The 14142-nt window shown below is 39.7% G+C and overlaps 1 protein-coding gene across 1 annotated transcript in view; it reads left to right on the plus strand.

The window, feature by feature from the left end:
• The window catches only part of Rcc1 (Regulator of chromosome condensation 1), a 42996-nt gene extending 35132 nt beyond the window's left edge, over positions 1-7864 (plus strand). The window contains exons 8-9 of the mRNA XM_076202619.1: positions 496-674; positions 7125-7864. Of these exons, the coding sequence (XP_076058734.1) occupies positions 496-674; positions 7125-7291 (346 nt within the window). The 3' untranslated portion in view covers positions 7292-7864. The remainder of the gene's footprint in view (positions 1-495; positions 675-7124) is intronic.
• The last annotated feature ends 6278 nt before the right edge of the window (positions 7865-14142 follow it).

The raw sequence follows: 14142 nt of genomic DNA on the forward strand, positions 1-14142 counted from the left end.
ATGTGGAGAATGTTTTAAAGTTTTGTTAAAAGACATCAGTTTGTTCTATGAAATTTGAAATTGTATATATGATTGCTTGTGTGTGTATCTTGTTTTGATGTTTTTGCGAGGGCTTATTACTTTCACTTTTTTATTTGATTCATTAATTTATTTATTTGTATATGATAGATATGCGCTGAATGGCCTACTGGCTCCGGCACTTGGCCTTCAAGCCAAAAATTTCATAAATTTCTTCTTCTTCTTGATCTGCACTGAATGGCCTACTGGCTCTGGCGCTTGGCCTTCAAGCCAAAAATTTCATAAATCTCTTCTTCTTCTTCTTCTTTTCTTTTTCTTCTTTTTCTCCTCCTCCTCCTCCTTTGCCTCCTTCATCCCTCAGTATCTAATTATCTGGAAATGAACCCTGCTTCCTACAGTGTAGAGTGAAGAACAATAAATGGAAAAAAAAGTTTTATAGTTACAGAACTGCAATTGAAATTGGCTTTATTTTTTCAGTGCTGCTGTTGACAGTGAAGGTCGGGTACATGTGATGGGAAGATGTGAGTATGGGCGCCTTGGGCTTGGTGAAGGGTCTAAGGATGCCATCTCACCAACAATGGTGCCCAAGTTGATAGACAAGACAGTCACCCATGTATCAGCCGGGGAGTGTGTCACCTTAGCTGTTACTAATGATGGTATGTGAAGATTTTGCTTTTCTTCTTCATCTTCTTTTTCTTGACTTGTTGAATTGGTATTCCCTTAGTAAATGTTCAGTACGAAACTTTCTAAGATTTTTAGATGTTAATGATAATTGTAGCCTCGAGACCCATTATGATGGTCCAGCAAAATGAGCATCAGAGATAATTATCTCCCAACTGCCCATCTTCAAAACCCATCACCACCTATACCTTCATCTGAAGGTGTAGCCCCAGAGGTCTGTCTGTATACTGAACTCAAGATCCCAAGATATTTTACAACTCTAACCTCCCCCAACACAAATACATGAATTTTCATACAAAGAGAGCTGACAACTGGTGACTGCTTCCCTATTCCTGCTAGCTGATGGCATAGAATACATACATGCATATACATACATATACCAAGGTTTTTTACCAAAGGCTTTTTCCCCCTACATGGGGGGTAGCCAAAAAGAAAAAGAGATCTATGGGAGAGACTAAGGACCATTGCTGGCAACTGTGAAGTAGCAACTTTCCCATTAGTAAAGCTAAAGGGAACTATTAACCCCCTCCATACAATGACACCTAGATAGGCATCATGAGGCACGAGTGGGTGTATAAGGATGCTGGCGCTGGCATCTTGATTATATTCATTTTGTAGTTGTAGCTAAGTGACCCCCATATTCTGTGAACTGGCTTTATCATATTTTTTGGGTGTATTGACTGCATGTTATTGTGGGGTTAAAAGCTGCTCAGTAGCATGCAGCTGATATTTTAGGGTCCATATGGGGCACCCCTATGGACCAGAGCCACACATTTTGTCTGTGGTAGAGGAAATCTCTATTCATAGAGAAATGATGGTACTTTATTATACTGTGACTGTCCCTCCATTATGCTGTCCCCCGACTCTTATTACTGTCCTATACCATATCTCTGAATATTTATTTTCTCATTTTGCCAAACCCTGTGGTGGGGGAAAATGATACTGCCACAAAGGTGCTTAAAGTTGTAAAAGGCAACAAAAATGTGATGGGAATAGGACTAGGTATCCTTCTCCCTGTTGCCCCAAAGGAGACATTCCCAAGAAAAAGCAAAGGCATAAAAGCATCTGAGAGGAGTTTTCCAACCGGAACCCAAGCCATGTCCCAGGCCTTTTTTGCAGTCTTGCCCTGTGGTGGGGGATAGCATACTGCCACCAGGTATTCCCACTTGAATCATAAGAGGCGAGAAAAACGGGACGGGGATTAGGAGTAGGCATCTTTCTCCCTGTAGCCACCACAGGGGACATTCCTAAAAAAAGGAAAGGCATAAGAGGGTTTAGGAGTTTTCCAACCAGTACCCTTAGGTTTGGGTCTTTTAATGTGTGTGGATATGGTACAGATGAGAGTAAAAGGGAAGAGATAGGTAGTATGTTTGTGAGAAGAAAGATGGATGTGTTGGCATTGAGTGAAACTAAGTTGAGAGGGAGGGGTAAGTGTGAGTTTGGGAGTGTAGTTGGGAGGTTCTCAGGAGTGAAGAGAGTTGCGAGGGAGAGAAGGGGTGGCTATACTAGTAAATGAAGAGATACATAAGTGTGTAGTGGAGTGGAAGGAGGTTTCTTCAAGGTTAATGTGGATGAAGTTGAAACTGGGAAAGGAGATGTGGGTTTTTGTAAGTGCATATGGGCCTGGTAGTGAGAAGAGTGTAGAAAGGGAGGCCTTTTGGATAGATTTAAATGAGTGCATAGAGGGATTAGGGAGAAATGACAATGTAGTATTATTGGGAGACCTTAATGCTAGGGTAGGAAATGAACCAATAGGTGGAGTGGTTGGAAAATATGGAGTTCCAAGAATCATAGTGGAGAGTTGATGGTGGAGATGTGTCTAGAAAGAGAGTTGATGGTAGCAAATAGTGTTTTGGAAGAAAGTCAAGCATAAGTACACATGGGAGAGGGTGGTGAATAGAAGGGTGGTAAAGCTTTAATGGACTATGTAGTGGTAGATAGGAGTATAATAGGAAGAGTTAAGGATGTACATGTTCTAAGGGAGAGAGTGGGGGGAATATCAGATACTTTTTTGGTGGAAGGTAAGTTGAGAGTGGAGGATAGATGGAGAAAGAGGAAAGGGACAAAAGGTAGGGAGGTGCTTAGAGTAAACTGCTTAAATGAGAGAGGAGTGGGAGGGAGTGAAGGATAGAGTAGAACTAGGAGTGGAGGAGGAATGGGGATGGTTCAAGGAGGGAGTCACAAGGTGTGCAAAGATGGTGTGTGGAACAAGGACAGGAGGAAATAGAAGGAAGGGTAGTGAGTGGTGGGATGAGGAAGCAAAGAAAGTAAAATAGACATTTGGGAATGGATGCTAAGAGGAGATTGTATGAAGGAGTGATTGTGCTGACAGCACTGTATGGGGCAGAAACGTGGAGCATAAGAGAGGAAGAGAGAAGGAGTTTGAATGTGTCTGAGAAATATGATAGGGGCTACTAGACTGGATAGATTGAGAAATGAGGTGAGGAGGAAAATGGGGGTGGAAAGGGAGCTGGGAGATAGGCTGGATGAAAGAGTATTGGGATGGTTTGGACAAATGGAAGGAATGAATGAAGAAAGACTAGTAAAAGAGGTGTGGAAGGAGTGAACATGAGGGGTTGACCTAGGATGAGATGGATGGATGGAGTAAAAGGGTCTTTGGGGCAGAGTGGTGTCTGTTGAGGAAGGACGGGAGAGGACAGAAGACGGGTGAGTGGAGAATGGTTGTATATGGATGATGATGTGATGCATGAGGTGGAATGGGTGGGGGATGGGAGCTGAGGGAGTATGTGTGAGAAAAACTTGATGCATCCCAAAGGGATTTCTCCCTATTTCCTTTTCTGCATGAGGAGATGGAGAGAGGGATTGCCGATTTAATGAAGCGGCCTTACTGTGGATGTGCTGTCTCTTGCGACACTGCTTCTGACCCAGGGCAGTGGACAAGATGCAGGGATGACCCTTCATCCAGGAGGTGCCAAGATAGGAGGGAGGGAGAAGGGTGGAGGGGAGGGGAGTGTGATAGGGATGGAATGGGTGGGAGTGGTTTTTATGCCTTTGTTTTTTGGCTACCTCCCTTATAAGGGGGGAAGAAAGCCTTGGTTATGTATGCATGTAGAAAGAATCCAAAGAGCAATGACAAAGATGGCACCAACACTCTAAATTGACATACAAACAAAAATTGTCCAAACTGGAACTACCAACCCTGGAACAAAGAAGAGAAAGGAGATCTACTGGCCATTTACAGAATTAAAAAGGGATGGAAGTCCTAGACAGAGAAGATTTATTGAAGTGGGATAAAAGAAAAACAAGGGACATGAAAAGAAATTAAAAAAGGATAGTTATAGAAGAGATCTGAAAAAGAATAGTTTCCCACACAGAGGGGTAGATGCCTGGAACAAATTGCAACAGTGTGTTCAAAAACTATACAAGGATTTAAGAACAAACTAGATGCTGAAAGATAAAGATGGGTCACTGAGCATAGCTCTCTTCCTGTATAATACAACTAGGTAAACACACACACACACGACAAACTAAAAGACAAACACTAAATAATAAAACTGTGTGAAGGAAATCAAGAATACACAGAAGTAGAAATGGCCGAAGCAATGACCAGACACTTAAAGTCAGTTTTTACCTTTGAAAGCTCACAATTGTGGGATGATAATCACCAAGCAGGATCCCCTAAAATGGAAGAAATAATGGTGACAGAAAGAAATAAGGGACTAAATAAACTCTGTCAGAAAGTTACATGGGCCAGATCAGGGGTGGGGAACCTTTTTGTGCATGAAGGCCACCTTACAATTCATCGTCCCACATAGGGGCCACACTGATTTATTTATTTATTTATTTTTTTTCCTTTTTATTATATAAGTTTCAGGTGCATAATGATTTCAGACTTAAGAAATATCCAAGGTATTTAAAAAAAAAAATATGTATATCAAAGGCCACAGAAGGCCGCACTTGATGGCCCAGAAGGCCGCAGGTTCCCCACCTCTGGGCCAGATAGAATAGCGAACTGGATATTTAAAGAATGCATAGATGAACTCAGACAAAATACACAAAGAAGGAAAAGTACCACAAGACTAGAAGAATGCTAATATTGTACCAATATATAAGAGAGGAATAAAGAAAATCCAACAAATTATAGACAAGATCCCTTACAAGCACAATTGCAAAAATATGCAAAGGAGTTATTAAAAACAAATGGACTAAACACTTTGAAAAGAACAAAATATTAAACCCCAACTAATTTGGATTTAGATGTGGAAGATCATATACTACAAACTTAGTATGTTTTCACTCAAGATTGCTAGACAATACAAGAAAGAGATGGCTGGGCAGATTGTGCCTTCCTGGACCTACAAAAGGCTTTCGACAAAGTACCACACAAAAAACTACCAAGGAAAATTGAACTAATTGGTGGAATACAAGGAAAATTATTGGAATGGATGGAAGACTTCTTGAAAGTAAGAAAAATGAGTGATACGTAGAGAAAAGAACTCAGAATGGGTAGACATGATAAGTGGAGTACCCCAAGGCTCTGTGTTGGCTCCGATAATGTTTGCTATTTATATAAACGATATGGATGAAGGAATTAAATGCTACATAAACTTCTTTGCAGATGATGCAAAACTATTGAAGAGAGTAACGAAGAAAACTGTAAATCTTTTCAGAGAGATCTGGACAAAGTCTGGAATTGGAGTAAAAAGAATGAAGTGAATTTCAACATAAAAAAATGTAGTATAATGGAATTTGGAAAAAGCAAAAATAGAATATCCAGTAAATACAAAATTGGAACAAAAGAAGTTACAAAAGTTAATTCAGAAAAACCTAGGAGTGATCATTTCAAATGACATGACACCAGATAAACATGTAAACAAAATAGCTAGAGAAACCTACAACTTAATAAGATCAATGAAAGTGGCCTTTGACTTCATGGATGAGGAAATGGTGAAGATCCTAGTTACACTGATAAGACCAAAATTAGAGTATGCATCGTCACTATGGACACTCGCTAAAAAAAAAAAAAAAACTAGAAAGAAATCAAAGAGCACTAACACAGATGGCACAACACTCAGCATGTTGACATACGAACAAAAATTGGACAAACTAAAGTTATTAATTCTGGAGCAAAGAAGAGAAAGAGGCAATTTGATATCCATATATAGAATTATGAAAGGGATAGAAATCCTTGACAGGGATGATCTACTTAGATGGGACAGAAGAAATGGAAGGGGACACAAGAAGAAACTTAAGAAGGACAGTTACAGAAGAGATCTGAAAAAGAATAACTTTCCACATAGAGTGATAGATACATGGAATAAATTTAAAGAGAAAACGGTGAGTGCTAAAACTATACACAACTTTAACCACTTCACTACGGGACTTAAATCTTGCGGGCAGCAGCCAATGCCAGCCGTACGACGTGTCGTAATAATACTCGCATCATAAAATATAGTCACCGCTTATATCGATCGTTCTCTCTTTCACCCGCGAATTTTGAAAACCACAGAGAATGGGATTCAGGGCATATTTGGGAGAATGTAAAAACACAGGGGCGACTACAATAAATATAATCAAGACGCCGATATGGCAGCGTTGCGAATCCACTTGCTCCTCATGACGCCTACGTAGGCGGCACCGTATGGAAGGGGTTAAGAAAGAATTGGATGCAGAAAGATACAACTGCGGGTCCCGATGAGCATAGCTCTTCTCCTGCAAAATACAACTAGGTAAATACACACACACACACACACACACACACACACACACACACACACACACACACACACACACACACACACACACACACCACACACACCACACACACACACCACACACACACCACACACATGGAGGAACGGAGAAGCAGTGAGTGCCAAAACTATACATGATTTTAAGAATAAAGTGGATGTGGAGAGGTAGGAAAATAGGTCACTATGAGCATAGCTCTCATCCCGTAAAATACAACTAGGTAGGTAAATACACACACACACGCACACACACACACACACACACACACACACACACACACACACACACACACACACACACAACTAACTTCCCACACAACTAACTTCCCACACAGAGTGATAGATATATGGAACAAATTGGATGAAGATATAGTATGTGCAAACACAATACAAGAATTTAAGAACAAACTTAATCTCGCGAGATACAAAAACAGGTCGCCATGAGCATAGCTCTCCTTCCCATATAATACAACTAGGTAAACACACACACACGGGTCACCATGAGCATAGCACCCCTTCCCGTATAATACAACTAGGTAAATATACACACACACACTCTCTCTCTCTTCTCTCTCTCTCTCTCTCTCTCTCTCTCTCTCTCTCTCTCTCTCTCTCTGTCTCTCCCTCTGTCTCTCCCCCCCCCCCAATTTTGTGCATGTCCCCAATTGGTACTATATTCTATATGAGACATTAATGTTCTTGTGTACTTCATAGGTGAGGCATATGGCTTTGGAATGGGAACCAACAATCAGTTGGCTCAAGGTGATGAGGAGGATCGATGGGACCCAACTCTTATTGGAGGGAAACAGCTTCAGGACAGAAAAGTTGTGGCTGCTTGTGCTGGAGGTCAACACACAATACTTTTAGCAGTTCCTAAGTAGTGAATTTTTTTAAACCAATGCACTTGTTGATAAGGTTTTTAGGATATTTAGTTTATGTGAATCTATTAAGCAGGTGACTTTAAAACTATTTCTTATTTAATCAGTCCTTCCATGTTTCCACTTATACACAGGCCATCCTTCATATAAGGAGTTATTGGCTATTTTTTGTAAATGTGTGTTGGTTGAAGGGCATTGTTGACCCAATAATGTGTAAGCCCTTTGGTATTGAGTACCACCTACTGGTTCTCAATATTGTGTGGTGTTCTGCTTATGAGCGTATTTTAACTATATCTTCTCAAAAATGGGGCTGTTAAACTTGTTTGTTGTATGAATGTCATGCATAAGTTCTGACAAATTAGGGCAAGGTTGTAAACATCGGCATTCCCAATTTGGAATATTGGATTATTTTGATTGCTGCAAAACATGGTTATCTGTGATTATTCTGCACTTTTATCTTTTGCTTAAGGGTTTGTAAGCAGTCAACAGAGTTTTAGTGAGTTTCAGGCTTGATGAACTGTCACAGTTATCCCCATCCATCCATTCTTTGAAGCAGAAAATAAAACTTCCTTTGAAGTTGTTAGTTTTTATTACCTTAAAAAAAAATATATATATATATATATAATATATATATATATATATATATATTAATGTTTTGGAAGTGAAGAGGAAACAAGTAGAAATGGTTGTTATTGGAAGAGAATACTGTAAGAGGATTTCATGTTGAATGAAAAAAAGTTTAGGGAGGCTTTCAGTTTTGTGGTGGGAAATGCCATGAAAATGTGATGGGAAAGGTGATACAAATAGCACTGAAAGAAATGAAACCAGGAAAAGCACTTGGATTGGATAAGGGTAGAGGGATAATGTTTACTTACCTATATGTATTGGGAAGTGGAAGCTCTCCTTACCTGAATCCCATTTCAGAGTCTTGCAGGACTTAAACATCCTATTTCCAGCCTCAAAAGGAGGAAAGATCTCAAAACAGGAAGGAAAACCAACTGCCATCTCACCAGCTTAACACCTTCAATACGAGTCAAATTCTTGCATGCAGCATTGGATGCCTAATGTACAATGCATCACACTACTCACATTATAAAACAAAGTCACTACTGTATTACTTGTTCTCTTTAACTCTGAGTAATAATAAACACAAAAAACATAAACCAGTTCACAGAATTTGGGGTCACTTGGCTACTACAAAATAAATATAATCAAGATGCTGATGCTGGCATCCGCGTATACCCAGTCATGCCTCATGATACCTATGTAGGCATCATTGTATGGAAGAGGTTAAGTAGTTTGTCTACAGATAGCTTTTTTCCCCCATTCAAGGGAGGTAACCAAGTCGGAGGTTACCTATTACCACACATTTCACTCCCACCCTGTCCGCCCTTTCCATCTCTGCTCCTCATGGATGACAGGTCATCCCTGCATCCGTCAACTGCCCTGGGTCAAACGCAATGCAGCAAGACACAGTACATCCATAGGAAGGCTGCTTCACTTAATCAGCAATACCCCCTCTCCGTCCCTTCATATAGAAAAAGAGAAGACTGGGAGAAATCCCTTCAGGCAGTGTCAAAATATTCACACTTGACCCCTTCACACTCCGGGCCAAAATCTCGTGGGCAGCATTAGCTGCCAGATGTGAGATGTTGCGTCATAATACTTGCATTATAAAAAATATAGTCACTGTATTGCTTGTTCTCTCTTTCACCCGTGAATTTTGATAACCATAGAAAATATGATGAAGCCAGTTTACAGAGTATGGGGGTCACGCAGGTACAACTACAATAAATATAATCAAGACGCCGACATTGGCATCCTTGTGTACCCACTTGCTCCTCATGACGCCTACGTAGGCGTCATCGTATCGAAGGGGTTAAGCACCCCATACCCTCCATTGCCCATCCTCCCTTGCACAGTATCATCCATACACACACTCCACTCTTGCCTTCTCCCTTTGTCAACAGACTGTTCCCTCTTGCTCAGTGCCTCCTTCACCCCATGCATCATCTCATTCTTGGTTATCCCCTCAAGTTTACTCTCTCTAACTCTGCCTTCTACACCTTTTACTAATCTTTCATTATATTTCTTTCCATGTTTCCAAACCATACCAATATTCTTTCATCAGCTCTATCTCCTTTTCCACTCATGCTCTCCACCTCATTCCTCACTCTATCCAACATAGTAACTCCTACCATACTTGTCAGACATTTCATCTCAAACGCATTTAAACTTTTTCTCTCTGCCTCTTAAATTCCAAGTCTCCATACAATGCCATCAGCACAATCACCCCTTCATGCAATCTCCTCTTAATATTCATTCCCAGTTGCCTATTTCTCATAACACTTTTTAATCCCTTAAGGCATTTACTTGCTCTGTCTAATTCACCTCCACCTCTGCAGAGCCCTCTCCTGCCACATGTAACCCCACATACCTAAACCCCCCAGACCCTTACCCGTTGACATTGTTGTGGGGCTTAGGTGACGACAGCTGAGGGGCAATGTCTCTGGGCCACTGACAAATTCTCTGGGTTTTGGTGACCTTGCTTCTCAGCTGCTGATAACAAATTGTAGACAGGCCTATTTCTTATTCTATTTCATTCTTTCCTTCATCTTTTGGGTAGTTGATGACCTTGGCTTGTCTTGGACTTAAGCACTGTATACTCAATATTTCAAATGCATTCACCCCCTGCCAGGCCCCTTGAGGTGCAGACTTTGGTCTTTCAAGAGTTGGGTCTCGGGGATTCAGTTATAAGTCCCCTGTACTTGTGGGGAATGGCGCTAGGCCCTGGGGCTGACGGTGGGAGGGGTTTTACCCCCACTGATCAGTATTTGCCCACCTTAAGGGAGGCAGCCCCTCAGCAGAAGACTGATCCCCACAGGTACCCTTTCCTGTGTCGAGTCACACAGGATAGGACTGCAATCCTCCAAAAGGGGTACACTATTTTAGACTTGCTGCTACTAGTACAATATAAAGAACAAGAATTAGAATAGGAAATAGAGGAAGTGCACAACATTGGTAAATATGCAGAAAGAAAAGAAAAAAGTTGACCTCCAAAAATTAAATTAAGGTTACAATTGGCGGTGGAAGAAATCTTAGCAAGAAAAAAAATCAGCAAGAAACAAAACTATAAAAATGTATAGATAAAAAGAGACATGAATGATGAGGAAAAATAATAGATTAAGACAAAAGAAGCTAAAGAAAAAAAAAAGAGAGAGAAAAGAATGGAGACCGAGACAACACAGTTCTATTGGAGATTGTTAGATGAGACTAAAAAATGGTATATTCAAGGGGGGGGGACAAAAGGTTTAGAGAATGAGAAGGAGGGAACAGAAAATTAAAATTAGCTCATACCAAAATGGATTAATCTCAGGATTGAACGAACTAAATGATTACCTGTCAGAAGCAAAACCAGACGTAATGGGAATTGTGGAGGCAAAATTAAGGGGGGTTCACATGTTAGAGGATGCTAAATCTTCAATAAAAGATGTCGAAGGATGGAAATAAAGCAGTACTCATGGGAGATTTTAATTACAAGATATGTTGGGAAGAGATGACAGTGAAAGGTGGAGATGATCAATGGGGAAATGTATTACTTGATATGACTATAGAACATTTAATGACAGTGGGTAAAAGAAACCACTAGATTTAGAAATAAAAAACAGTTGAGACCAGATTTATTATTATGTCAGAACCTGAAATAGGCAAAATTGAATACAAGATACTAATTGTGAAGTGATCACATACTACATGAGTTAGAACTAAAGGAGGAAATGTATATAAAGAGAAATGAGAAACACAAAGGGAAGACTGACGCATAGTAAAACAGACTGAGACAAGAATTTTTTTTCTTAAACTTGGAAAAATTCTACAAGGAAGAAACTCAAGTGGAGGAAAAATGGATGATTCTTATGAAAATCTACAGAGTGGATAAATATATCCCAAACCAAAAACAGGAAAAGGTGTATATAAAGTGCTGGTTTAATAAAAGGTGCAGCAAAGTGAAAGACAAGATAAAGCTTAGAAAAGATGGAGAAAAGACAAAAAACCTAGAAAATGGCAAATATATATTAATCAAAGGAATGAATATGTAAAAATATGTAGGAAAGAAATAAGAAAATATGAAAAAGACAATAGAAAAATGTAAGGATCAGCCAAAACTATAGATATGTAAATGGTAAAAAAAAAAAAAAAACAGGAAATAGGTAATATGGAATATACAGAAGATGCACAAATGGCAGACATTTTGAGTAAATCCTTCAAGTCTGTTTTCACTAGAGAAAAAATGTAACATTGGTATGAAGAAAGAGAAATGAACCCCCCCCCCCCCTAAGAGTAACACGGAAAGAAATAATAGATCAAATAATGAACCTTGATGTCAGGGAATCGCATGACCCAGATGGAATAGCAAATAGGATATTAAAAGAAAAGAAAGAACAGACATAAACATAATAAGTTGCTCACTCATAGGAAGTGGGATCTGAAAAAGACCTGTGAGTGATCATCACAGAAGATAGTCCCCTGACAAGAATATAAACAAAACCTTTAACTTGCTAAGAGCAATAAAAGTGGCTTTCACTTGGATGAAGAAATGGTAAAGAAAATAATAGTCACTGATAATGGTCAAAATTGGAGTATGCAGTAACACTATGATCACCCAGTACTAAAAAGAATATAAAGTTGAGAGAATCCAGAGAGCAACTATGAAGATGGCCTCAACACTAAAAAATGTCATATGAAGAAAGATTGTCAAAACTAGAACTACTGACTCTGGAACAAAGAAGAGAAAGAGGTGAGTTGTTGACAATCTACAGAATTATGAAAGGTGTACAAATCTTTGATAAAGATGACTTACTAAATTGGGATAAGAGAAACACAAGAGGACATGGAAAGAAACTCAAAAAGGACAGTTTTAGAAGATATATATATATATATATATATATATATATATATATATATATATATATATATATATATATATATATAAAATGGCTTTCCCCACAGAGTGCTGGATGTATGGAACATACTAGATGAAAAAAATAGTGTGTGCAAAAACAATACAAGAGTTTAAGAGCAAATTATATATGGCAAGATAAAGAGACAGGACACAAGTGTAGCTCCCCTTCCTGTAAGATACAACTAGGTAAAATACCTCCCTACCTTCTGTCCTTTTCCTCTTTATCTATCCTCCACTCTCAACTTACCTTCCACCAAAAAATTATCTGATATTCCCCCACTCTCTCCCCTAAGAACATGTACATCCAAAACTCTTCCTACTCTTCTAGTTACCACTATATAGTCCATTAAAGCCCTATCTACCACCCTTCCATCCACCACCCTCTCCCATGTGTACTTATGCTTGACTTTCTTCCTAAACACTGTATTTGCTATCATCAACTCTCTAGACACATCTCCATGACCTCTCCTCTTTGATTTTTCCCTGGAACTCCATACTTCTCAACCATGCCTTGTATTCATCTCATACCCTAGCATTTAGAATTCCCAATACCATGACATTGACTTTTCTCTCTAAACTCTCTATGTACTCATTTAAATCTATCCAAAAAGACCCCCTTTCCTCTACACTTTTTTCACTACCATGCCGATATGCATTTAAAAAAACCCACATCTCTCTTCCCACTTTCACCTTCATCCAAATTAACCTTGAAGAAACCTCCTTCCACTCCACCACATGTTTACCTATCTCTTCACTTACTAGTATAGTCACCACTTCTCTCCCTTGCCCTCTCTTCAGTCCTGAGAACCTCCCAACTACACTCCCAAACTCAAACTTGCCCCTCCCTTTCAACTTAGTTTCACTCAGTGCTAACACATCCTTCTTCTCACAAACATACTGCCTATCTCTTCCCTTTTACTCTCATAGAGACCACATTCATGCACATTAAAAGACCCAAACCATGGTGTTTGGTAGGAAAACTCCCAGACCCTCTTATGCCTTTGCTGTATAATGTCCCCTGTGGGGCTACAGAGAGTAGGATGCCTAGTCCTATCCCTGTCCCTTTTTTGTTGCCTTTTATGACTTGAGTGGGAAGACCCAGTGACAGTATTCTTTCTCTCTTACCACTGGGTTCAGATATAATAATAAATAGTACTCAGTGTGGGGTATTGGCTACATGTTATTGTGAGGTTAAAATCTGCTCAGTAAAATGGAGCTGATACTTTGGGGGTCTATATGGGGTACCCCTATGGACCAGAGTCACACATCATTTTGTCTGTGATAGAGGATATCTGTTGAAAGAGAAATTATGCTACTTTATTGTACTATGGCTGTCCCTCCACCATGCTACCCCCCACTCTTGATACTGTTCTGTACCACTTCTCTGAATATATATATTTCCTGTTTTGTCGAACCCTGTGGTAGGAGAAAAAGAATAATGTCACCAAATATCCCCAATTAAGTCATAAAATGTGACAAAAAAGGGACAGGGTTAGGACTAGGCATCCTACTCTGTCTAGCTCCAAATGGGACATTCCTAATAAAAAATGAAAAACAGAAGAGGGTCTGGGAGGAGTTTTCCAACCAGGACATTAAGGTTTAGGTGTTTTAATGTGGGTGGATGTGGTACAGATGAGAGTAAAATGGAAGAGATAGGCAGTATGTTTGTGAGAAGAAAGATGGATGTGTTGGCATTGAGTGAAACTAAGTTGAAAAGGGGGGAGTTTGAGTTTGGGAGTGTAGTTGAGATGGTTTCAAGAGTGAAGAGAGGACAAGGGAGAGAAAGGGTGGCTATACTAATAAGTGAAGAGATAGGTAAACGTGTGGAGTGGAAGGCAGTTTCTTCAAGTTTAACCTCTTTAACATGAGTCAAATGTTTGCAGGCAGCATCAGC

The sequence above is a fragment of the Oratosquilla oratoria genome, chromosome 19, assembly GCF_046742065.1.
Source record: "Oratosquilla oratoria isolate Oo_2021 chromosome 19, ASM4674206v1, whole genome shotgun sequence".
In the NCBI taxonomy this organism is placed as follows: domain Eukaryota; kingdom Metazoa; phylum Arthropoda; class Malacostraca; order Stomatopoda; family Squillidae; genus Oratosquilla; species Oratosquilla oratoria.